The 26,032-nt window shown below is 43.9% G+C and overlaps 1 protein-coding gene across 1 annotated transcript in view; it reads right to left on the reverse strand.

Annotated features, from left to right (window-relative positions):
* Positions 1-26,032, reverse strand: part of slc9a8 (solute carrier family 9 member 8) — a 112,332-nt gene that overhangs the window by 63,691 nt on the left and 22,609 nt on the right. Inside the window, exons 2-4 of the mRNA XM_072240173.1 lie at positions 14,003-14,193; positions 7,677-7,757; positions 6,771-6,829 (exon numbers count right to left, since the gene is read on the reverse strand). Of these exons, the coding sequence (XP_072096274.1) occupies positions 6,771-6,829; positions 7,677-7,757; positions 14,003-14,193 (331 nt within the window). The remainder of the gene's footprint in view (positions 1-6,770; positions 6,830-7,676; positions 7,758-14,002; positions 14,194-26,032) is intronic.

Raw genomic sequence — 26,032 nt, forward strand, 5'->3', positions numbered from 1 at the left:
ACGTTATGGCTTTTTTAGTTGTTGTGTGTCGGTTTTTAAATGCTTCCCAATCCTCTAAATTCCAACTTTTTTTTGCTCTATTATATGCCCTTTGTGGCTTGTATGTTGCCTTTGACTTCCCTTGTCAGCCATGGTTGCATCATCCTGCCTTTAGAATACTTCTTCTTTGGGATGTATTCTATCCTGTGCCTTCTGAATTGCTCCCTGAAACTCCAGCTATTGCTGTACTGCCATCAATCTCTGCTACTGTCCTCTTCAAATCAGTTTTAGCCAGTTCCTGTCTCATGCCTCTGTAATTCCCTTTACTCCACTATAATACTGATACAGCTGACTTTAGCTTCCCCCTCTCCATTTGCAGGGTGAATTCTATCTTATCATGATCACTGTCTCCTAATAGTTCATTTACCTTAAGCTCCCTAATCAAATCCAGTTCATTATACAACACCCAATCAATAATTGCCTTTCCCCTAGGGGGCTCAACCACAAGCTGCTCTAAAAGAGCATCACATTGGCATTTTACAAATTCCCTCTTGGAATCCAGCACCAATTTGATTTTCCCAAACTACCTTCATATTGAAATCCCCCATGACAATCATAACATTGTCCTTTTGACATGCCTCTTCTATCTCCCTTTGTGATTTGTAGTCCACATCCTGGCTAGACTGAGGAGGCCTATATATAATTCCAATCAGGGTATCCTTTTTATATAGGTCACACCTTCCCTAGAAGAGATCCAGCAATCTGAAGCTCTGCCCCGGCACCAATTCATCAGCCATGCATTTATCTGCCAAATCATCCTATTCTTGCCTTCATTGGCACGTGGCACAGGCAGCAATCCAGAGAAGACTATGTTGGAAGACCCACTTTTCAGTTTTCTACCCAACTCTCTCTTTAGGACCTCCTCCCTTTTCCTACCGGTGCCATTTCCATTTTAAGAACTGAAGACTGGCCTCCATTTACGACCAGAAGCTAAACAAAGGGTGTAGTTAGAAGTTTAACTTATACTGTTTGATCATACTAGTGGCAGTTGCTGTGTTTAGAAAGCTGAGTTTGACCAACCTGGGACCTCCCCCACCACCCCCAGCCCAGGAAGCAAATAAACATCACGGACTCATTTTCAGGGACTCTACACCTCGTGCTCTCAATATCTGTTGCTTGGTTATTTATTATTGTTTTCTTGCAGTTTGTTGTTTTGTGCATATTGGTTGTTTGTCAGTGTTTGTTTTATACAGTTTGTCATTGATTCTGTTATGTTCCTTTGTATTTACTGTGAATGCCCACATTAAAATTAATCTCAGGGTAGAATATGGTGACATATACTGTATGTACTTTGACAGTAAATTTACTTTGAACTTTGCACACACACTCAAACAATTTCTATTATCAAGCAAAGATGCTACTTTACAATCAGCCAAACATAGAATTATGCCTAAAAATGAGAATAAATAAAATTCTTAGAACATCTAAGCAGCTAATCTTTTTCCAGAAGATAAAACTAGGTGCTACATAAATGCCAATCTTACATTTATCTTCATAATTTTTCACATTAGAGATCTTTCTAAGTCTATTTGGAACTATAAAGAAATAATCGCATTTAAAGTAACTGACTGTATCATGCAAAAAAAAAGCTTGAGCTGTCTCTTACAAATGTTCTAATTTGTTTCATTTTCCTTTTGGGAGCAAAGAGAAAACTGCTCAATGGTAAATAAATTAATTACAAATGAGTATCTCTTGATAAAAGACAATTTAACAAAAATGGCTTTACAAAGAAGTAGAATCCAAATAAATGTTACTTCAAATTAAAATTATAAATTCAAGATATAATAACTTAGTAAGATTTAAGACAAGTATCAGGTAATTAATAAGAATGTGCTCAAAACATAGAAGATCTGGGTAGAATTGCAGGAGTTGAAATAATCGAAGTATTCGATTAGAAATTAATTTCTAAAATAAAAAGGTTCAGGTCAAACAAATTATGTTTTGCAATTATACTTCAATTCCACCTCCACATTAATAATTTCCTAATTCACATTATTAACCAGGAAAACCTAATTTAAAGGTTGTAACCATCAGCAAAACCAAGAAGTCACACTAACAGCATTCACTGCTAATTTTTGTTCCATGGCTTTAAGTGCATGGTACAATACAGATTATATTTTATACTATTTGTATTAGACATTTGTAAGTTTTGCAGCTTGGCATTCATAATAGTTTGTCAAAGTGCTGCAGCACAGAATAATTTAAAAACTAGAATTTGAGCTGTTTGTCCTGATTTGATGTCACTGTTGATTCAAATGTCCTAGTTTATTATTAAGGGGCTGAAGACAGATTTTAAAAGAATTCTTTATTTTTAGAAGAGGGTGTAGCGGTGCGCTACGCACAGCATTAGAATAACGACACGTAGTCTGTGAGTTGGAGTTGCGATAAAAGAGATTTATTCAAACTTCGCAGCCTCCTTTAAAGTCTTCCCGTTCCCGCCCTCCCTGGGCGGGACTGCTGTGGGGAATGCATATTCCCAGACCCTTTCCGCGCGCGGGATTTTCCCCCAGCTGGTGAAGATGGCCCAGCGCCCTTTTTGGGGCCGGCCTCTCTGTCGGCGCACGCTGTTTCGTGAGCCGGTTCGCCTGTGCTGGAAAGTGGGTCGCCACATAACCCCCCCACCCCCCCAGAACCGGCGATACATCCCCCAATGTCCACAGTCTGGATCAGCCTCTATCTCGGAGGTCTGCCTCTGCGCCGCGGTGCCTGAGCCCGGACTGGCTGCGCCAAGTCCACATGGGCCGGTTTGAGTCGGTCCACTGTGAAAACCTCCTCTCTCTCCCCAATGTCCAGCACGAACGTGGACCCGTTGTTCCTGATCACCTTAAATGGCCCCTCGTAGGGCCGCTGTAGCGGTGCCCGGTGTCTGCCCCGTCGTACAAAAAGAAACTTACAGTTCTGCAGGTCTTTGGGTACGCAGATCGGGCTCCTTCCGTGCTGTGAAGTGGGTATGGGGGCCAGGTTACCGAGCCTCTCCTGTAGTCTGTCCAGGACTTCTGTGGGTTCTTCCTCTTGCCCCCTTGGGGCTGATATGAACTCTCCTGGGACGACCAGGGATGCGCTGTACACCAACTCGGCCGACGAGGTGTGCAGATCCTCTTTGGGCGCCGTGCGGATTCCGAGCAGGACCCAGGGAAGTTCGTCCACCCAGTTAGGCCCCTCCAGGCAGGCCATGAGAGCTGACTTCAGGTGACGGTGGAAACGCTCCACTAGTCCATTCGACTGTGGGTGGTAGGCAGTTGTGTGGTGTAGCTGTGTTCCTAAAAGGCTGGCCATAGCTGACCACAGGGTGGAGGTGAACTGGGCACCTCTGTCGGAGGTTATGAGGGCCAGTACCCCGAAGCGGGCTACCCAGGTTGCAATCAGTGCTCGGGCGCAGGATTCGGAGGTGGTGTCGGTGAGCGGGACCGCCTCTGGCCACCTGGTGAACCGGGCTATCATAGTTAGGAGGTACTGCACTCCTCGTGACACTGGCAGGGGCCCCATGATATCCACGTGAATGTGGTCGAACCTCCGGCGGGTGGGTTCGAACTGCTGCGGCGGAGCCTTGGTATGCCGCTGCGCCTTGGCCGTTTGGCACTGCATGCACACTTTGGCCCATTCACTGACCTATTTACGAAGCCCATGCCACACAAACCTGTTGGAGACCAGCCGGACGGTTGTCCTGATGGAGGGGTGCGCTAAATTGTGAATGGATTCTAAAACTCGCCGCCGCGAGGCTGCTGGGACGACGGGGCGGGGTTGGCCGGTAGCTACGTCACACAGTAGGGTCCTCTCACCTGGGCCTACGGGGAGGTCTTGGGGCTGTAAACCGGAGACTGCAGTCCTGTAACTGGGGATCTCATCATCTGCCTGCTGTGCCTCCGCCAGTGCTGCATAGTCCACCCCCTGGGACAGGGCCTGTATGGTAGGCCTGGATAGTGCGTCCGCCACGACGTTGTCCTTTCCAGAGACATGCTGGATGTCCGTTGTGTATTCGGAGACGTAGGACAGATGCCGCTGCTGGTGGGACAACCAGGGGTCGGACACCTTAGTGAACGCAAAGGTAAGCGGTTTTTGGTCAGTGAACGCGGTGAAGGGCCTACCTTCTAAGAATTATCTGAAATGCCGGATTGCCAGGTATAGTGCCAATAGCTCCCGGTCGAAAGCACTGTACTTGAGTTCGGGTGGTCGTAGGTGTTTGCTGAAGAATGCCAGGGGTTGCCAGCGACCCTCGATGAGTTGTTCCAGCACTCCACCGACCGCTGTGTTAGATGCGTCCACCGTGAGGGCAGTAGGAACGTCCGTTCTGGGGTGCACTAGCATCGCGGCGTTTGCCAAGGCTTCTCTGGTTTTAACGAAAGCGGCTGCGGCCTCTTCATCCCAGGTAGTGTCCTTGCCCTTACCCGACATCAGGGTGAACAGGGGGCGCATGATTCGGACTGCTGAAGGGAGGAAACAGTGGTAGAAATTCGCCATACCCACGAATTCCTGCAGGCCTTTGGTTGTGTTGGGTCGGGGGAAGTGGCGGACCGCGTCTACCTTGGCGGGCAGAGGAGTTGCCCCGTCTTTAGTAATCCTGTGGCCCAGGAAGTCGATGGTGTCGAGTCCGAACTGGCATTTGGCCGGGTTGATGGTAAGGCCAAATTCGCTCAGTCGGGCGTAGAGTTGACAGAGGTGGGACAGATGCTCCTGACGACTACTGCTGGCTATGAGGATGTCGTCCAAATAGATGAATGCAAAGTCCAGGTCGCGTCCCACTGCGTCCATTAGCCGCTGGAACGTCTGTGCAGCATTCTTTAGGCCGAACGGCATGCAGAGGAATTCGAAAAGGCCGAACGGGGTGATGAGTGCTGTTTTGGGGATGTCGTCCGGATGTACCAGGATTTGATGGTATCCCCAGACAAGGTCTACCTTGGAAAAGATCCTTGCGCCGTGTAGGTTTGCTGCAAAGTCTTGAATGTGCGGCACAGGGTAGCGGTCTGGCGTTGTAGCCTCGTTCAGCCTGCGGTAGTCGCCACATGGTCTCCAGCCCCCCGTTGTCTTGGGCACCATGTGCAGGGGGCAGGCCCATGGGCTGTCGGACCGTCGTATGATCCCCAATTCCTCCATCTTCTTGAACTCCTCCTTCGCCAGTCGGAGCTTGTCCGGGGGCAGCCTTTGAGCACGGGAACGGAGGGGTGGTCCCTGGGTCAGGATGTGGTGCTGTACTCTGTGTCTGGGCATGGCTGCCGTGAACTGCGGTGTCAGGACCCAGGACCCTGCTGAATTCATCGTCGGACAGCGTGATGGAGTCCAGGTGTGGGGCTGGCAACTTGGCTTCAACCAGGGAGAACATTTGAAAAGTCTTGGCGTGGACTAGTCGCTTCCCTTGCAGGTTGACTAGCAGGCTGTGAGCTCGCAGAAAATCCACCCCCAGGAGTGGTTGGGCCACGGCGGACAGCGTAAAGTCCCACGTGAATCAGCTGGAGCTGAACTGTAGCCGCACCGTACGGGTGCCGTAGGTCCATATTGTGCTGCCATTTGCCGCCCTCAGGGTGGGTCCCAGTTCTCTGTTGCAGGCGTCGTAACTCATTGGAGGTAAAACGCTGATCTCCCCTCGGTGTCGACCAAAAAGCTTCATCCTGTCTGCTTGTCCCAGACATACAGGAGGCTGTCTTGATGGCCAGCCACCGTAGCCATCAGCGGCAGCTGGCCCTGGAGTTTCCCAGGAACTTGCAGGGTGGTCTACAGCGGTGGGCCTCTGTGCCCCACCGCTGGTGGTAGAAGCACCATTGTTCGTTGGGCTCCTCACTCCTGTCGCCAGGTTTTGTAGGCTCTGCTGCCAGGCCTGGTCTGGTCTGCCGTTGGGCATGCGGCTTGGTGATCTGTGCGATGGACGCCCCTCTCTCTTTCCTGGCATTCCACAGCACATCTGCCCGGGCCGCCACCTCCCTGGGGTCACTGAAATCTGCATCGGACAGCAGCAGGCATATGTCCTCGGGCAGTTGCTCTAGGAACGCCTGCTCAAACATGAGGCAGGGTTTGTGTCCTTCAGCCAGGGCCAGCACTTCGTTCATTAATGCCGACGGCAGCCTATCTCCCAAACCATCCAGGCGCAGTAAGCAGGCAGCTCGCTTGTGCCGTGACAGTCCAAAAGTCCTTATGAGCAGGGCTTTGAATGTTGTGTATATGCCGTCCTCCGGGGGCGACTGTATAAACTCCTCAACTTGTGTAGCTGTCTCCTGGTCGAGGGAGCTCACCACGTAGTAGTAACGAGTGGAATCCGAGGTTATCTGCCGAATGTGGAATTGGGCTTCGGCTTGTTTGAACCATAGGCGAGGTCGCAGCGTCCAGAAGCTTGGCAGTTTTAACGAAACTGCATGAACAGACGTGGCGTCGGTTATCTCTGGTCCAAATATCATTTGGGCCGTCGGGGTCACCAATTGTAGTGGTGTGCTACACACAGCGTTAGAATAACGACACGTAGTCTGTGTGTTGGAGTTGCGATAAGGATTTATTCAAACTTCGTGGCCTCCTTTAAAGCCTTCCCGTTCCCGCCTTCCCTGGGCAGGACTGCTGTGGGGAATACATATTCGCAGACCCTTCCCGCGTGCGGGATTCTTCCCCCTGCTGGTGAAGATGGCCTGGCGCCCTCTTTGGGGCCGGCCTCTCTGCCGGCGTGCGCTGTTTCGTGAGCCGGTTCGCATGTGCTGGAAAGTGGGTCGCCACAAGGGAACATTTTCCCAGAACAGAACTATCTGAAGACTTACCTTCCAGTTCGCCCAATGTTGTGATTCTATAATTTTAATCACAGCACCCATTAAAATTCCTGTAAGAAAAAAATTGGAAAGAAATGGTGAGACATATCAATGAAAAAAGAAAAATAATTTAGATTTAGACACCACCTTTAATTCAGCTAAGATCTCACAGCATTTCACATGAACCTTATATAAAAAAAAGCAACAGTTTTGATCTCCTTACCAAACTGAAAAGCTTGAACAAAATATTTTATGGTGTAGTTCATTCCTAAGAGCAGAGAACAGTGCAGCATTGTTACAGTGACTTGTTAGTGGAACTGTAGTCAAAACCTGTAAATTAATGACTCTCTGACTATCTGCACAGAAACTCTGAGCCAGCACATGATGTGTGCTACCTCAGAGTTGCAGCGTGGGGAGTTTACAGAGATAAGAAAGTAAAGCTATGAAAATAAAAACAGAAAATTTTACTTTCACAGTTTAAGCAAATACAGAATAAAAAGAGAAAATATAGACTCAGACAAGTACATAACTGACACAGCAAATACCTGTAAGTTATCACGCAAAGTAGACCAAACCTATAGTTTTACTATCAAGTGGTATTTCATTTCATTCCTTATATCTTTAAAAATAATGCAATAATAAATGGGACCTGCTTCAGTGAACATGCATTCCTCTACACCATGTACACTGGCTACAGCTGTGTATCACAAGTGAGCTGAGTGCAAATTCAAAAATGATTCTGACCTAGAGTCGTTTGCCCAGAAATATGAACTGCAAATGTATTCTGTAATGCATGAGGAAATTTCACAAAAGGGTACAGCATACCACAAAACATTTTTCCTTCACCCAGATGCACACAATGCTCTTTCAACTATGTTTAATGGTGCTATATGTTTCATCAATTAACAGCACACTTACCTAAAGATACAACCGCCACACTTTCTGGAAGAAAATGCAGTTTGTATTTAATCAGCAGCCGCACCAATATGATGCAAATAGCTGTAAAAGAACAACAAAATGGAAGGTTAGATATAAGCAACATTGTTAGGACATGAATTAAGGAAAGAACATCTACTTCTGAAAGTAGGTTCAGTCCTGATGAAGAGTTTCAGCCTGAAATGTCGACTGCTCAGATTTTTTCCATAGAAGTTGCCTAGCCTGCTGAGTTCCTCCAGCACTTTGTGTACTACTTCTGAAAAGTTTCTTTACCAGCTGTTATTAAATACAGCAAGGACATTTAGAAATCTGTATTTCAAACAACTGCAATGCAACTTCGTTTCACTCATTTGAAAATAAATCCTGGCCTTCCATCTATTCCAATCTGTCCACTCCCCAGCAGTTGAAAATGTGCTATAAAAGAAAACGGGATTTTTGACCATTTACCCTGATGCCATCTTCAGCTTCAGCCAGAGTTTGCACATTCTATGAGTTTATGCTTGTAAAGTATTATAAATTCCAAGTAATATTTTAAAAAAATGCAGAGTTACAGAATAGTTTAGGTTTGACTAGAAACACATTTACTACCATTTACCTATGTTGTTAGAGAATACTGCAACAAATCTTTTAGTAAATTCAGTTAAACATCAAAATTGTCCAAGTTTGCTGTGAATTGAATTCCATATAAAAGACATTCTTAAACCAAAAGAATTAAGCCAGAGAGGTTGGAGGATTTTGAAGAAAATTATATTGTGAACACATAAAATGGTTATGAACCAGAAAGCAGTTTTGGAAAATATGAGCAATGCAGATTCAGTGGTTGTTTCTAAGCATGAATGAAGCAAGAATTTTTGAATGTAAAAATTTGCAAGCTAAGGTCAAAGGGCAGAAGAGGAATGAGGTGAGATGACTGCTCTACAAAAAGAGCCAGTACAGATTTGATACATCAACTTGCCTCTTCTAATTGTGGAAAACACTATGTATTTAAAGATGGGAGAGAACCGAGCAGCCCGGTGTCACATCAACGCCCTTTCCCTAAATGTCAATGAACAGAAGAATTGGTCATTAACTTCAGGAAGGAGGTAGGGGTGGATGGTGCCCCCACTCCTGTTGACATCAACAGTGAGGAGGTCAACAGACTTGAGAACTTCAAGTTCCAAAGAACGAACACCACTAATAGTTTAACCTGGTCCATCTACATGCACACAATGGCCAAGAGAGTTCACAATCACCTCTGCTTCTTCAGGGGAGAAAAGATATTTGGCAGATCCCTGCTGACTTCATCAGTTTTTATAGGTGTAAGCAGAAAGTAAGCAGCATGGATTCAGAAAGGGCAGGTCCTGTTTGACAAACTTACTGGAGTTCTTTGAGAACATAATGAGTGCAGTGGATAGGGGGGAACAGGTGGATGTCGTATACTTGGATTTCTTGAAGGCGTTCGATAAGGTGCCGCACAAGAGACCTATAAGTAAAATACGTATGCATGGAGTCCGAGGAAGTGTATTGGCATGGATAGTGGATAGGAGGCAGAGAGTTGGTATAAATGGATGTTTTGAGAGTGGGGTGCCGCAGGGGTCGGTGCTGGGCCCGCAGCTGTTTACCATTTACACTGATGATTTGGAAGAGGGGACTGAGAGTAGCGTAGCAAAATTTGCTAATGACACTGCAAATTGTACAGAGGATGTGGAGAGTCTGCAGAGGGATATAGGTAGGTTAAGTGAGTGGGCCAAGGTCTGGCAGATGGAATACAACGTTGGTAAAATGCGAGATCATCCACTTCAGAAGGAATAATAGAAGAGCAGATTATTATTTAAATGGTGAAAGATTGCAGCATGCTGTTGTGCAAAGGGACTTGGGGGTGCTTGTTCATGAATCACAAGAAGTTGGCTTGCAGTTACAAGAGGTTATTAAGAAGGCAAATGGAATGTTGGCCTTCATTGCTAGAGGGATTGAATTCAAGAGCAGGGAGGTCATGCTGCAACTATACAGAGTACTGGTGAGGCCGCTCCTGGAGTACTGTGTGCTGTTCTAGTCTCCATACTTGAGGAAGGATATAGTGGCTTTGGAGGCAGTGCAGAGGTGGTTCACCAGGTTGATTCCAGGGGTGAAGGGGTTAACTTATGAGGAGAGATTGAGTCGCCTGGTACTATACTCTCTGGAATTCAGAAGAATGCGAGGGGATCTTATAGAAACATACAAAATTTTGAAAGGGATAGATAAGATAGAAGTAGGAAAGTTGTTTCCATTGGTAGGTGAGACTAGCACCAGGGGACATTGCATCAAGATTCAGGGGAGAAGATTGAGGACATAGATGAGAAGAAATTGTTTTTCCCAGAGAGTGGTGAATCTGTGGAATTCTCTGCCCAGGAAAGCAGTTGAGGCTTCTTCCCTAAATATATTTAAGATACAGTTAGATAGATTTTTACATTGCAGGGGAATTAAGGGTTATGGGGAAAAAGGCAGGTAGATGGAGCTGAGTTTATGGAGAGATTAGCCATGATGTTATTGAATGGTGGGGCAGGCTCAATGGCTGGTTGGCCTACTCCTGCTCCTTTTTCTTATGTTCTTATGTATCCTGATGCAATGTGGCTTTGTGTTAGGGATTCAGAAGTTATGGAATGATACACAAATCAGATATTAATTCAAACAAAAAAGTCTTCAATTCCTAATGTAAATTGTAAGCAGTAATTAGCTTGACAAGGACAGCTCTGCAAACAAACTGGTAATGTCCACAGAACACAGACTGCTGGCATACAGTAACAGGATGGCTACTCAGGAGACATGGTTTGTAAGGTGACCATGAGACATTCTCACATGCATTTGGCAAATGTAAGACAATGGGGCTGTGTTAATCGACCTACATCAACATAGGGGTGTATGGGGTGTCAGGGAGAGGTACCACCACTGGTGTGAAGACCAGCCACACCTTCTGAGGTAGGTCCTCCAGCTTCTGTCCTCAGCTAGCACTCGGCACTCACCCGTGACTCCAAACAAGCTGTCTGCATGCAACAGTGGCCACAACCTGGGCAACAGCTTCAACAGGCCAGCCAAACCAGGCAAGAGCATTTTGTGCGTGTTGCTCGGATTTTCAGCATGCAGATTTTCTCTTGTTAGAGAGTAGATGCTGGGCCTGTCTGACTAAAGCATGTAAAGACTGGATTCGGCACACTGTGTGGAGAAAACTGCCAGCTGGTTCAACAGGTAAGAAGGTGTTTCCTAGCATGCATTGTGAAGCGCAAAGAAAATGGCAAAACACATAGATCACCCTGGTCTTCCACTTCATCCTGACCTATCTCCAGTCATCTTGATTTTCATCTTGCCATTGGATCTAGTTAGACTAGGATGAGAGAGTGAGACTGACGACCTGCGCAACTCTCCCTCACTTTAACCAAACTCACTCGCAAGTCATGACATCCAAAAAAGGATGTCAGGGGTCCTCATCACTCGTGATGGATGCACACGCGCAGACACACATCAACGAGCAACACTATCGCACACTCAAGGACTGATACAGCATGCATACAGGCTCTTCGTCCTAATTTGTCCTTGCTCAGCCAGGTAGATCTAATTGACTGCATTTGGCCCATAGCCCTCGAAATTCTATTTATCTAGATGGCTTTTATATGTTACTAATGCGCCTGTCTCATCGACTATTTCTGGCAGCTGAATCCAGATATGCACAATCCGTTGTGTGAAGAAGCTGATGTTCCTTTCAAATCTTTCGCCTCTTAATTTAAACCTATACCATCTTGTTTTTAACATCCCCTCCTTGGGGAAAAAGACCACATACTTTCACCCCTCATATATCAAATCGCTCTCAATCTCCAGCATTATACAGGATAACGTCCTAATCTGTGCAATCTCTCCTTGTAACTCAGGCCCTCACCCCTGCTCTCCCACCCACCCCACATTTTAGGCAACATCCTGCTATATCTTTTTCTGCACTCTTTCTAGTTCAATAACATCTTTCCTAGAATAGGGTGACCAGAACTGCACACAATACTCAAAGTGAGGCCTCGCCACATTTTATATAACTGCATCATAACTTCCAAACCTTTGTGCTCTGTACCCTGACTGAAGGCCAATGAGCCATATATCTTCTTCACCATACTACTTAACAAAGATGCTGCTTTCAGTGAACTATGCACTTGCTGCTTTATGTTGAAGCCAAAAAGTTCTACTTTAGTCTCATGTGACCACAAGGCCATTTTTCATATCTTTACAGTATCGTTTAAGTGATGTACCGCAATATCCTTAGGGCAAGGAAACGTTTTTAAAAGCAGTATGTATGGTGTAAACCTAATTCTGCGCATCAGCCAGGTAACACCACCCCTACAATACAGTATTGTGGAGGTAGCATCTCGCTATGGGGAGGCTTTTCAGCAGGAGGGACTGGAAATCTGGACAGGATTGATGCGAAGATGAATGTTACTAAATACAGAGTGATCCTGGATAAAAACTTGCTAGTTTCTGACAGAAAGCTTAAACTGGGGAGGAAGTTCATCTCTCAGCAGGACAACAACCCAATGCACATGCCAGAGCAAACCTGAATCCTGATGTTAACCCGATCAAACATCTCTGGCAAGACCTCAGAATTGCTGTCCACTGCCACCACTCAACTAACCTGGCACAGCTTGAGCAATGGGCAAATCTTGCTCCATCACATTGCTCTAATAGAGACTTACCCAAAAAGACTACTGGCTGTAATAGCTGCAAGAGGTAGTTCAACTAAGTACTGAGCAAAGGGGAATAAATACTTTTGAAATACTGACATTTCAGTTTTTGAATTTTTAGTTTTTTTTCATGCTAACTTCTCTGTTTTTTTGGGCACTATTGTGAATAAAGGAACATGTGATTTACAAATAAAAATTCTCCGTTAAATTGATCAAATTCCCTGGTCATAATACTCATTTATGTGAACAAAGGGTTAGGGGCTGAATATTGTTACAAGGAATTGTATAAAATTTTATAATTATCCACATCTGAATGTCTTTAGTTAAAATCAGCTTTTGGTTTCTACCTGGTCCTTATTTCTACAGTGAAGTGGCTTTCTTTTGAAAGGAAAAAAAAGGATAATAAGACTAGATAAGTTCGAAGTATATATAATTAATAAATTTAATTGGGTAGTTACTCACCTGATGAAAGAGATGGTAGAATACAATCCTTTGTACATATCAAGCAGTTCCAGAAGTAGTAACTGTTTCAACTTTTTAATCATTCTTATCTTTTTATCACTTGAGACAACTTCTTTTCGTGTTATAGGTCAATGATTTGGATAATGGAATTGATGGTTTTGTTGCCAAGTTTGCAGACAATACTAAGAAAGGCCAGGTTGTGCTGTGGAAGCAGCGAGTCTGCAGAAGGACTTGAACAGATTGGGAGAATGGACAAAGAAAAGGCAGGAACAAATAGTGTAGGGAAGTGTATGGTCATGCACTTTAGCAGAAGGAATAAAGGGGTAGCTTATTTTCTAAACTGGGATAAAATTCAAAAATGAGAGGTGCAAAGGGACTTGGGAGTCCTCATGCAGGATTCCCTAAAGGTTAACTTGCAGGTTGAGTCGCTGGTAAGGAAGGCAAATGCAATGTTAGCATTCATTTCAAGGAACTAGAATACAAAAGCAAGGATGTATGCCAAGGCTTTATAAGGCATTGATCAGAAAGCACTTGAGGTATTGAGAGTAGTTTTGGGCCCCTTACATAAGAAAAAATGTCCTGACATTGAAGAGGGTTTAGAGAATGCTCACGAGTATGATTCTGGGAATGAAAGGGTTATCATATGAGGTGCATTCAATGGTTCTGGGCTTATACTTGCTGGATTTTACTAGAATGAGGGGAGATCTCATTGAAACTATCGAATACTGAAAGGACTAGTTAGTGGATATGCAGAGGATGTTTCCTATAGTGGGTGAATCCAGGACTAGAGACTCAGAAAAGGGGGGTGTCCATTGAGAACAGAGATGAGGAGGAATTGCTTTAATCAGAGGGTGATAAATCTGTGGAATTCATTGACCTGGACTTCACAGCTGTCCATGGCAATGAGGATATTTAAAGCAGAGTTTGACAGGTTCTTGATTAGTCAAGGCATCAGAGGTTACAGGGACAAGGCAAGAGAATGGGAGTTGAGAAAGATAATAATTATCAGCCACGATGGAATGGCAGAGCAGACTCAATGGGCCAACTGGCCCAATTCTGTTCCCATGCCTTATGCTTTTGTGGTAATTGTGAACTAGACTAACTCAGGAGCCATAATTATTTTAATGACAAAGACTTCTGAGAATACCTGAAGCGAAAGTAGCAGTGACATACCTAATATAAGCAGACTAAAGAAAATAGTCATTCCACTTGATTGTTCTTCTTGTTGAGCTTCTTCCCCGGTCTGTAGTGGTAGTATGGGCTTTGCTGGAGTTTCTGGAACTGGTATTGGAGTAGTAACTGTGATAATGGGGATTGAGGTGGCTTGCAAAGTGCCATTTTGATCCACAGTATTATTTGACGACCTGAAATTAGCAAAACAGAAGACTGTTGGAATGAATATGATCGCTTTTTTAAAAAGCTGATTACTATATAACACCTTTATTATTCATCTCCCTCAACATGCAAACTGCATTTATTCAAATAAGTCAGATAATCTAATAGTGCAAAATAATATTTCATTTAACTCAAAATTCTGTAAATACCACGTTTCCATTAGTCATAAAATCATATAGAGTTACTTCTGTTTGAAACATTATGCCTCTACCAACCCATTTTTGTATAAGATTCATCACAATTTTCTAATTAGTTTTAAATCATCTGGTTAATTGACCACGAGAGTTGGTGAATGCCTTAGCAGATCAGCTATGTCTGATGAGTCCAAATATCCTGTTATACTTGCAAAGGATCTCCATATCTCAGATATTCTTCTGAGGTATGTACATCAAGAGGTGGCACACAGTGGCTGCAACCAAATGTTGTCCAGGGTGCACCAAAAATACCGGGTTCCTGGTGCTAAGGCAAAATTCTTCTAACAATTGTACAAATATCTTGTTTGCCAACAGTTGCCCGCAGCTTCAGGTTGCCAGAACATAGCAGATATACCTCTGGGCAGGGTTTGTCCAGATGAACCTCTGTTTAACGTCTAGAAGTGGACTACTTTGGACCTTTTGAGGTGAAGAGCAGGAGTACAGTGAAGAAGTATGGGGCCTTATTTATCTGTTCAGCTTGATGAGCTGTTCACATTGAAGTGGCATTTTCTTTGGACACAAATTCCTTTGTTAACGCACTTTGACACTTTATAGCAAGACAAAGACAGGTTCGTGAACTGCGCTCTGTTAATGTGACAAACTTTGTTGGAGCCCAGTGTGAATTAAGAGAAGCCACTGAAAAATGGAACCATTCAATCAGTGATGTCTTTCTTCAGAAAGGAATTAAGTAGATTTTTAACCCCCGCCCCCCACCCCAGCTGGCTCACATCATGAGGGAACGTGGGAGAAGTTGATGAGATCTGTACAGAAGGTCCTCATTTCCACCATGAAAGGTACAGAATCTTGACAAACAGGATTTTTGCACAGTCCTTTGTGAAGTAGAGGCTATTATCAATGGTCGTCCAATTACTAAGGCATCCTCTGATCCCAATGATTTGGAAGCACTAACACTTGACCATCTATTGTTTCTGAAAACCTCACCATCTTTACCACCAGATTTCCACAAGGAAGACATTTATGCTTCTTCTAGATGGAAGCAGGTCCAGTACACATCAAACTTGTTTTGGAAACGAAGGGTCAAGGAGTACTTACCACAGTTACAGGAACATTAGAAGTGGTCAGATATAAAGTGCAATTTCCTCCCAAGAGACATTTGTTTATAGTTGATGACTCAGTGCCTCATGACAACACCTTGCAGATGGAAGAGGATGTGTGTGGCAGGTGCACATTTAGACAAAGACCAGCTATCTGAATAGACCTATGGTCAAGATCCGTCTTTTACATAAAGCAGAGGTTTGAGAAGCTACAGCTCTAGAAGCTTCACTTACTTTGTTTGCTTGATGTTATGACTTTGACTTGACAGACAGTGGTGGTAAAGATCACTCTGTATTGGGCTATTTACTGGTAACCTCTGGCCTAGATGACTGTTACATGACTAGGCTTGAAGAAGTAAGAGAGAGGATATTTGCATAAATGTTAAGAAGATTATCTAAGAAGATTTCATGTTGCTGATTTTTGTAGTATGTAGTTGTAATTATTCTACTGTATTAATTAGGAGCTGGGATACAGGAGCCATGTACCTTTTTTCTGTTGTGTGATTTTATTATGGGTCACGGTAATTTGTCATGTGTGTTGGGGCGTGGTCGAAGCTAATGAGTATAGCCACATATTTATGGTTTGTTCTCGTTAGTTTAGTTAGAGATAGAGACTGAGCGAGAAGAATATTTTTTTGTTGACTGCTGATTACTCTCATTTTGCTAATTCTAATAAGGTTGCTTATTTATGATCTTCGCTTATTTCACTAATTCCACTAGTTTTGCTAATATCCCTATATTAGATTGTTTGTCTTTGCTGGTTTTGTAACAGAGGATCAAATGTACTTTTTTCAAATTGGATCTCAGTTACGGGGAAGCACGTCACACAGTGTAAATTCCCTCATCAGTTTCTAAGCAGTTTTGGTTTATTTTTCAAGTAACCACTACACCTGAGTCTACATACCACCAGCAACCCACTATAATCAAGTGCTTGAGAAGTGCACGATGCCATCTCCAAACAAGAAACAGTCCATCCTAAAGCATTTCAAATCATAGTCGAGGACTTCAACCTTTGAAGAAATCCCTGCTGAATTACCATCAGCATAAAACCTGTAGCACCAGAGATCCCAACACACTAGACCCTTGTTATACTACGACAACAGGGTTCATGTTCCATTCCATGCCCAGACCACATTTCAGGAATTCTGAACACTTGGTGGTCCTTCTCCTACCTGCATACAAGCAGAGGCTAAAGAGCTAAGTTCCAGATATTAGGGCAACAAAGAGGTAGTGGAGCAGTTAATGGATTGCTTTGAGTCGTTGGACTGGGCCATGTTCAAGGACTCATCTGTGGATCTGGATAAATACACCATGATTGTCACAGACTGTATTAAAATAGTTGCAGGTGATTGTGTCTCCATAAAATGTTTCAGAGTCTTCCTCAACCAGTAGCCCTGGATGAACCATGAGATCCACAATCTGCTAATGGCCAGATCAGAGGATTTCAAGTCTGGGGAAAGTTACAAGAGGTCCAGGTATGATCTCTGGAAAACCATCTCATGGGTGAAGTGGCAATTCTGGACTAAACTTGAATCAGTGAAGGATGATCAACAGTTGTGGCAGGGGTTGAACCTCATACAAAGTGAAATCTAGTGATATAGGCAACAAAAGGGCTTCGCTTCCAGATGAGCTCAGTACTTGCTATGCTTGCTTTGACTGTCAAAACATAGAGGAATCATCACAAAACACAGGTGCGTGGATATGAGCGAGGTAGACCCACGGGAAGAATTTAAAAAGACAGCTTGATAGAGTGGGCAAGGTAGAGGGAGTCAGAGTAGGAGGGCTTTGGGACTTCGTTGATAACGGGTCAAGGCGATGCAAGTTACTTGTTAAGAATAGGAATAGGAAGTTTGTCTGCGATGCCGGTGTTCTGTACTGGGTGTTGAATATGGGAGGTCCAGGAGACCCCCAGCCTCCCGGGCGGCCACGTCTGCGCCAGCTGCATCGAGTTGCAGCTCCTTAGGGACCGGGTTAGGGAACTGGCGATGCAGCTCGATGACCTTCATCTGGTCAGGGAAAGTGAGGAGATGATAGAGAGGATCTATAGGCAAGTAGTCAGACCGGGTAACAGTCGGGAGAGGGAAAGGCAAGAGTCAGATACTCGAGAGTACCCCTGTGGCTGTTCCCCTTAACAATAAGTATTCCTGTTTCAGTACTGTTGGGGGGGGGGGGGGGGAGGAGAGGGGGAAACCAACCTGGGATAGCAACTCTGGCACAGAGTCTGGCCCTGTGGTTCAGAAGGGTAGGGAAAGGAAGAAGATGGCAGCAGTGATACAGGACTTTATAATTAGAAGGTCAGACAGGTGATTCTGTGGATGCAGGAAAGAACTAGGGATGGTAGTTTGCCTCCCAGGTGCCAGGGTCCGGGATGTTTTTGATCGCGTCCATGATATTCTGAAGTGTGAAGGTTAACAGCCAGAGGTCATGGTACATATTGGGACCAACGACGTAGGTAGGAAAAGGGAGGTGGTCCTGAAAACAGACTACAGGGAGTTAGGAAAGAAGCTGAGAAGCAGGACAACAAAGGTAGTAATCTCGGGATTACTGCCTGTGCCACGCAACAGTGAGTATAGGAATAGAGTAAGGCGGAGGATAAAAGCGTGGCTGAGGGATTGGAGCAGGAGGCAGGGATTCAGATTTCTGGATCATTGGGACCTCCTTTGGAGCAGGTGTGACCTGTACAAAAAGGATGGGTTGCACTTGAATCCGAGGGGGACCAACATCCTGGCAGGGAAGTTTGCTAGGGCTATTGGGGAAGAGTTTAAACTAGAATTGCTGGGGGGTGGGAACTTAACTGAAGAGGTGGAGGAAGGGGCTGTTGGCTCACAAATCAAGAAAGATGTAGACCGTATGAGAGGGAGAACAGGCAGGTGATAACAGAAGGGATGTGCTCAGACTGATGGTATGAGATGTGTCTATTTTAATGCAAGGAGTATCATGCACAAAGCAAATGAGCTTAGATTGTAGATCAGTACTTGGAGCTCTGATGTTGTGGCCATTGCAAAGACTTGGATGGCTCAGGGGCAGGAATGGTTACTTAGAGTACCAAGCTTTAGATGCTTCAGAAAGGACAGGGAGGGAGGCGAAAGAGGTGGAGGCGTGGTACTGCTGATCAGAGATAGCGTCACAGCTGCAGAAAAAGAGGAAGTCATGGAGGGATTGTCTAGTGAGTCTCTGTGTGGAAGTTAGAAACAGGAAGGAGTCAATAACCCCACTGGGTATTTTTTTTAATATATATAGACCACCCAATAGTAACAGGGACATAAAGGAGCAGATAGGGAGACAGAGTCTGGAATGGTGCCATAATAACAGAGTTGTTGTGATGGGATATTTTAATTTCCCCAATATTGATTGGCATCTCCCTAGAGTAAGGGGTTTAGATGGGGTGAGTTTGTTAGGTGTGTTCAGGAAGGTTTCCTGACAAAATATGCAAATAAGCCTACAAGAGGAGAGGCTGTACTTGCTCAGGTATTGGGAAATGAACCTTGTCAGGTGTCAGGTCTCAGTGGGAGAGCATGTCGGAGATAGTGACCACAATCCTTTGCTTCAGTATTCACTATGGAAAAGGACCTTGGCAACTGTATGGATGACTTACAGCAGACTGAAAAGCTTGAGCAAACAGACATTAAGAAAAAGGATGTTGTGGAGCTTTAAGTCACCGTGACTGGATGAGATATACCCCAGGCTACCGTGGGAGGCGAGGGAGGAGATTGCTGAGCCTCTGGCGATGATCTTTGCATCATCAATGGGGACGGGAGAGGTTCTGGAGGATTGGAGGGTTGCAGATGTTGTTCCCTTATTCAAGAAAGGGAGTAGAGATAGCTCAGGCAAATTATAGACCAGTGAGTCTTATTTGAGTGGTTGGTAAGATGATGGAGAAGATCCTGAGAGGCAGGATTTATGAACATTTGGAGAAGCATAATGTGATTAGGAATAGTCAGCATGGCTTTCTCAAAGGCAGATTGTGCCTTACGAGCCTAACTGAATTTTTTAAGGATGTAACTAAACACATTGATGATTTCAGCAAGGCATTTGATAAGGTACCCCATGCAAGGCTTATTGAGAAAGTAAGGAGGCATGGGATCCAAGGGGACCTTGCTTTGTAGATCCAGAATTCGCTTGCCCACAGAAGGCAAAGAGTAGTTGTAGACGGGTCATACTCTACATGGAGGTTGGTGACCAGTGGTGTGCCTTAGGGATCTGTTCTAGGACCCCTTCTCTTCGTGATTTTTATAAATGACTTGGATAAGGATGGGTTAGTAAATTTGCTGATGTCACAAAGGTTGGGGGTGTTATGCATAGTGTGGATGGCTGTCAGAGGTTACAGTGAGACATTGATAGGATGCAAAACAGGGCTGAGAAGTAGTTTTTAAGATGGAGTTCAACCCAGATAAGTTTGAGGTGGTTCATCTTGGTAGGTCAAATATGATGACAGAATATAGTAAGACTCTTGGTGGTACGGAGGATCAGAGGGATCTTGGAGTCCGTGTCCATAGAGCACTCAAAGCTGCTGCGCAGGTTATCTCTGTGGTTAAGGCAGCATATGGTGCATTGGCCTTCATCAACCACGGGATTGAGTCAAGAGCCAAGAGGTAATGTTACAGCTATATAGGACCCTGGTCAGACCTCACTTGGAGAACTGTGTTGAGTTCTGGTCACCTCACTACAGGAAGGATGTGGAAACTATAGAAAAGGTGCAGAGGAAATTTACAAGAGTGTTGCCTGGATTGGGGAGCATACCTTGTGAGAATAGGTTGAGTGAACTTGGCCTTTTCTCCATGGAGCAACGGAGGAAAAGAGGTGACCATATAGTAGTGTATAAGATGATGAGAGGCATTAATTATGTGGATAGTCAGAGGCTTTTTCCCAGGGCTGAAATGGCCATCATGAGAGGGCACAGTTTTAAGGTGCCTGCAAGTAGGTACTGAGGAGATGTCAGGGGTAAGTTTTTTTTTAAAATAACGCAGAGAGTGAGGAGTGTGTGGAATGGGTTGCCGGCAACAGCGGTGGAGACAGATACAACAGGGTCTTTTAAGAGACTCCTGGATAGGTACATGGTGCTTAGAAAAATAGAGGGCTATGGGTAAAATAAGTACATGTTTGGCCTGTAGGGCCAGTATTGTGCTGTAGGTTTTCTATGTTCCTATGTTTCTAAACTCCCATAGCCTCCAATGATCCTGTGATTTCAGTCTCTGAGGTCAATGTGTGAGCAGCTTTCAGGGGGGTGAACCCACAAAAAACATCCAGCCCAGCTGGAGTACCTGGCAAAGTACTAAAGACCTGTGCTGATGAATGGTCTGGAGTGTTCACTGAGATCCTTAACCTCTCACTGTGGCAGTCTGAGGTACCTACCTGCTTCAAGCAGGCTTCAATTATACCAGGTAGTTTCAATGGGATAGAAAATGCATCACACCCACAGTTTCATTAGTCACTGAGTATCAGTTGGAAATTAAGTTGTGCATTGGTTTTATTTTCTGAAGACTGGTTCTCATTTTGGTTAATCCATAGTTATACCATCCACAACTTCCTAAGACCAGAATGATCCATAACAATGGAAGCTATTCAGAAAATGCAATTCAGCTAAAATTTAGATTCTGCAAAACTTTATATTTATGTTTCTGCAAAACGTCCTGTGTTATTGACTGTTGCTATAAATGATTTTCACTTTACTTTTGGATGTGATGTCTGATTTATTATGTTTCATTATCAGTTGTCAGAACAAAATGGCAAAACATCCAGATGCACTGGCCATTCCAGCTCCAACTACTGGGGTAACTGGTTATCTTTTTGTCTTTCCCATGATCGCAAGGTACTGCTGGATATTAAGAACACTGAGTACTGCAAGTCTACCGCACTAGCGAGTTGTTGGATAGTAGATGAGCTCCGCAGCATTGGCTTATTGCACACCATGTTGTCCCCTGCTACCGCCACCCAGGGGAGACGCTGTCAGTAGCAGCACGCAAGGAAGCAAAAATGAGGAAAGCTTGCTGGTACTGGTGCAAGACCAAAAGCAAAATCCTTCAGTCCAAGCTCTCCTGTCCATTCTGCTTTCTGATGCAAGATCACAAAAAAAAACCCTCTATTACCTGCATCTGAGACTGAATCAGCATGAGATGAAGGACAGCTACATGCCCACGTTGATGGAAATGTCCCCAAAGCAGCCCCATAGCAGGGTTTCATCTCTTTTCAGGGCAATACAATTCCCGTGATCTCTGACAATACCCACAGTAGTATATGTAGGCAGGTTAATAAGAACTGGTGTGTGAAGGTAGTGACGATCCAGTGTTTGCCTATGGTAGAACTGCTAAATGGTGAAGTGCAGGCCCTTCTATTGACCAATGAAATTCATTGTTATTCTGATTGTGATGGTATACAACGGCACCCCTCCTCCCCCGCTAACACTGGGGAAGTGCTGCATGAGCTCTATGGCGTCAGTGACCTGCAGACCATACACTTTTCTTTATTGTTACTGTGACTTCAACCATCATCATTATCATCAGGTGCCATGCCCAGTCTGAGCTTTGACTGCCATGGTCCACACACTCCTGTTTCGGGTCAAGTGGATCAATTCATTGCTATTCACTTCCAGTTCTCTAGCTGTTGTTTCCATCATCATTTGTCTTTGTCTTCCTCTTGCTTTCTTCACTTCGATCTTTCCCATAATTACCGTGCATTCTAAATCCTCTTTCCTAATCATGTCCAATGAAGTCATGTTGCCTTTTCATGATCTCATACATTATTTCTCTTTTTTTGCTTGCTCTGCTCATGCCATCCTCATTAGATATCCGTTTTGTCCCTGATATTCTTTGCATCCTTCTCAAAAACCACATCTCTGCTGCTTCAATTTGTTTCCTCATGTTACTAGATATTGTCCAACATTCTGAGCCATATAACATAACTGGATAAACGTAACATCTCAGTGCTCTGAGGCGGGTTGTCATGCCTAGTTTAGTGTTGGTCAGTATACTTCTCATTCTCTTAAAAGTGTCTTTTGCCATCCCTATTCTTCTTTTGATGTCCATGTCGCACCTGCCATCTGATGTCACCCAGCTTCCTAAGTAGCAAAAGTTCTGTACTTGCTTTATGTCTTCCCCGTTTATTTTCAGCCTGCAGATCAGATTCTCCTTCTTTTTGGATACCACCATGCATTCTGTCTTTTTGCAATTGATATACAGACCCATTTTTGCACTTTCTTCAACAACTACATCAATTAAGTTTTGTAGTTCTTCCTCCGTACTTGCAATTAACACAGTGTCATCCGCATATCTAAAATTATTGATGTTTTCACCAACTTCGATTCCCAAGATGTCTCTTATTTTTTGTAATATTGTTTCTCTGTACACATTAAACAAATCAGGGAAGAAAACACAACCTTGTTTAACGTCTCTCTTGATCCTTGTAAACTGACTCACTTCTCCATCTATTCTTACAGCGGCAGTTTGTTCCCAGTACAGATTACTGATTAGGCGGAGGTCTTTCGAATCTAGATCTAGAGTTTCCTGTAATACTTCAAATAACTTATTGTGCTTCACTTTATCAAATGCTTTTGTGTAGTCGATAAAACAAAAATCTTTTTGCACTAAAATAGCTGGTTCTGATAGTATCCTTAACATCAATATTACGTTTCCTGTACCTTTGCCTTACAGAAAACCACATTGTTCTTTACCTACTTCAGCTTGTAACTTACTTTTAGCTCTCATCATCAAAATTCTTAGAAGTATCTTAGTGATGTGACTCTTTAAACTTATGGTCCTATTCACATTCTATTGCTGCAGGTTTCTTAGGAAGAGTGATAAATACTGATTTTTTCATCCCTTCTGGTATTATTCCAGTCTCATAAATGTCATTGATTAAATCAGCAAGTTTTTCAAATGCATAATCTTCAACCATGCCAACTTAAAAACAGTCTAGGCTAAATTCTATCAGCAAGTTGACTTTATAACCAGAGGCGAAAACATATTACACCTGGTTGATACCAACAACCTTGATGCATGCAAAGCTGCTCCATATCTCCACATCTCCACGGCAGATTCTCTGGTCACTTATTTGTAATGCTAATACATGCACTGATTAAACTAGTTAAACCAGTTCAAAAGGGAGATAAAGATCAAGTCAGATGGAGCATTACAGGACTGTTTTGAAAGCAGATTGGAACATGTTCAGGGAGGTGGCTATCTACACCATCACATTTACATCAATGAACATGCAAGATTTGTGATTGGCTACATACAGAAATGCACTAAGGACATCAACATTATTAAACGTATCTCTGCAAGGGCAAATCAGAAGCCATGGTTGACAGCAGGGAGCTGAGCATAGCTGAGAAATTGGGATGCTGCCTTCAGATTAGGAGATAAAACAGCTCTCACGTCATCAGGAAGGCACAAAGGGATTATTCACACAGAATATACAGCACTTTCTGTGATACAACACACGAGGCGCATTGACAGGGCATTCATCAGACCATAACGAAGTACAAGTCCATCCTACATATCAGCGACAGTAACACCTCTCTTTCTGATAGGCTGAGTGTCTTTTACGCTCAGTTTGACGCATGGAACAATGTGCCAGTGGGGAAGCCCATCACACCAAACCCCCTCGTTAACTGAGGTTCTAACAAACAACATCTCTCTGGAAAAGTCTACTGTCCCCCAGGCTTCAAGGTGGCCACCATCATCCTGGTGCCCAAGAGATCTATACTAACCAGTCTCAATGACTACTCTGTCCAGTGGCTCTGACCTAAATAATAATGAAGTGCTTTGAATGGCTGATTATGGATCACATTAAATCCCATCTTCCTGTTACACTGGACATTTTCCAGTTTGCTTATCACTCAAATGCCCAAGAGATGGCTTTTTAGAGCATTTTGCCATTCAGCCTATTAGAGGTTCAGCTATACTTGATTGGGTGTTATGTAATGAACCGAAGGCGATTAGGGAGCTTAAGATAAAAGAACCCTTAGTGATCACAATATGATTGAGTTCATCCTGAAATTTGATAGGGAGAAAGTAAAGTCAGACATAGCAGTATTTCAGTGGAGTAAGGGAAATTATAGTGGTATGAGAGAAGAGTTGGCCAAAGTAAATTGGAAGGAGCTGCTGGCAAGAATGTTAGCAGAGCAGCAACGGTGCATTTCTGGGAAAAATGAGGAAGGTGCAGGACACGTGTATTCCAAAAGTGAAGAAATACTCAAACGGTAAAATAGTACAACTGTGGCTAACCAGGGAAGTCAAAGCAAATGTAAAAACAAAAAAAAGGGCATACAACAAAGCAAAAATTAGTGGGGAGATAAGAGGACTGGAAAGTTTTTAAAAACCTACAGAGAGCAACTAAAAGAATCATTAGAAGGGAAAAGATTAAATATGAAAGCAAGCTAGCAAATAATATCAAAGTGGACAGTGAAAGCTTTTTCAAGTTTATAGAAAAATAAAATAGAAGTGAGAGTGGATATAGGACCGCTAGAAAATGATGCAAGAGAAATTATAACAGGGGATAAAGAGATGGTGGATGAACTGAATGAGTATTTTGCATCAGTCTTCACAGTGGAAGACACTAGCAGTGTGCCAGGTGTCGTAGTGTGTGAAGGAAGAGAAGTGGGTACAGTTACTATTACAAGGAGAAGGTGCTCAAAAAGCTGAAAGACCTAAAAGTACGCAAGTCACCCAGACCAGATGAACTGCACCCGAGGATTCTGAAAGAGGTAGCGTTAGAGATTGTGGCGGCATTAGAAATGATCTTTCAAAAATCACTGGACTCTGGCTTGGTTGCAAATGTCACTCCACTCTTTAAGAAAGGAGGAAGGCAGCAGAAAGGAAAATATAAACCAGTTAGCCTGACCTCAGTAGTTAGGAAGATGGTAGAGTCAATTAAGGTGCCACACATGAGACTGCTAACCAAGTTAAGAGCCTGTGGTATTACAGGAAAATTGCTAAGATGGTTAGAGCATCAGCTGATTGGAAGGCGGCAGCAGGTGGGAATAAAAGGGCCCTTGTCTAGTTGGCCAACAGTTGGGCTCCGCAGGGGTCAGTGTTGGACCACTTTTTTTTAATGCTGTAAATAAATGATTTAGATGATGGAATAGATGGCTTTGTTGCCAAGTTTGCAGATGAAATGAAGACTGGTGGAGGGGCAGGTATTGTTGAGGAAACAGGTAGGATGCAGAAGGACAGACTTTAGGAGAATGGGCAAGAAAGTGGCAAATGAAATACAATGTTAGAAAATGCATGGTCACACACTTTGGCATTAGAAATAAATGTGCACACTATTTTCTAAACGGGGAGAAAATCCAAAAATCTGAGATGCAAACGGACCTGGGAGTCCTTCTGGCAAACACCCTAAAGGTTAACTTGCAGGTTGAGTCGGTGGTGAGGAAGGCAAATGAAGAGTTAGCATTCATTTCAAGAGGTCCAGAATACAAGAGCAGGGATGTGATGCTGAGGCTTTATAAGGCACTAGTGAGGCCTCACCTTGAGTACTGTGTACAGTTTTAGGCTCCTCTTCTTAGAAGAGATGTGCTAGCATTGGAGAGGGTCCAGAGGAGGTTAACAAGGATGATTCCA

Source organism: Mobula birostris, chromosome 2 (genome assembly GCF_030028105.1).
Source record: "Mobula birostris isolate sMobBir1 chromosome 2, sMobBir1.hap1, whole genome shotgun sequence".
NCBI lineage: Eukaryota > Metazoa > Chordata > Chondrichthyes > Myliobatiformes > Myliobatidae > Mobula > Mobula birostris.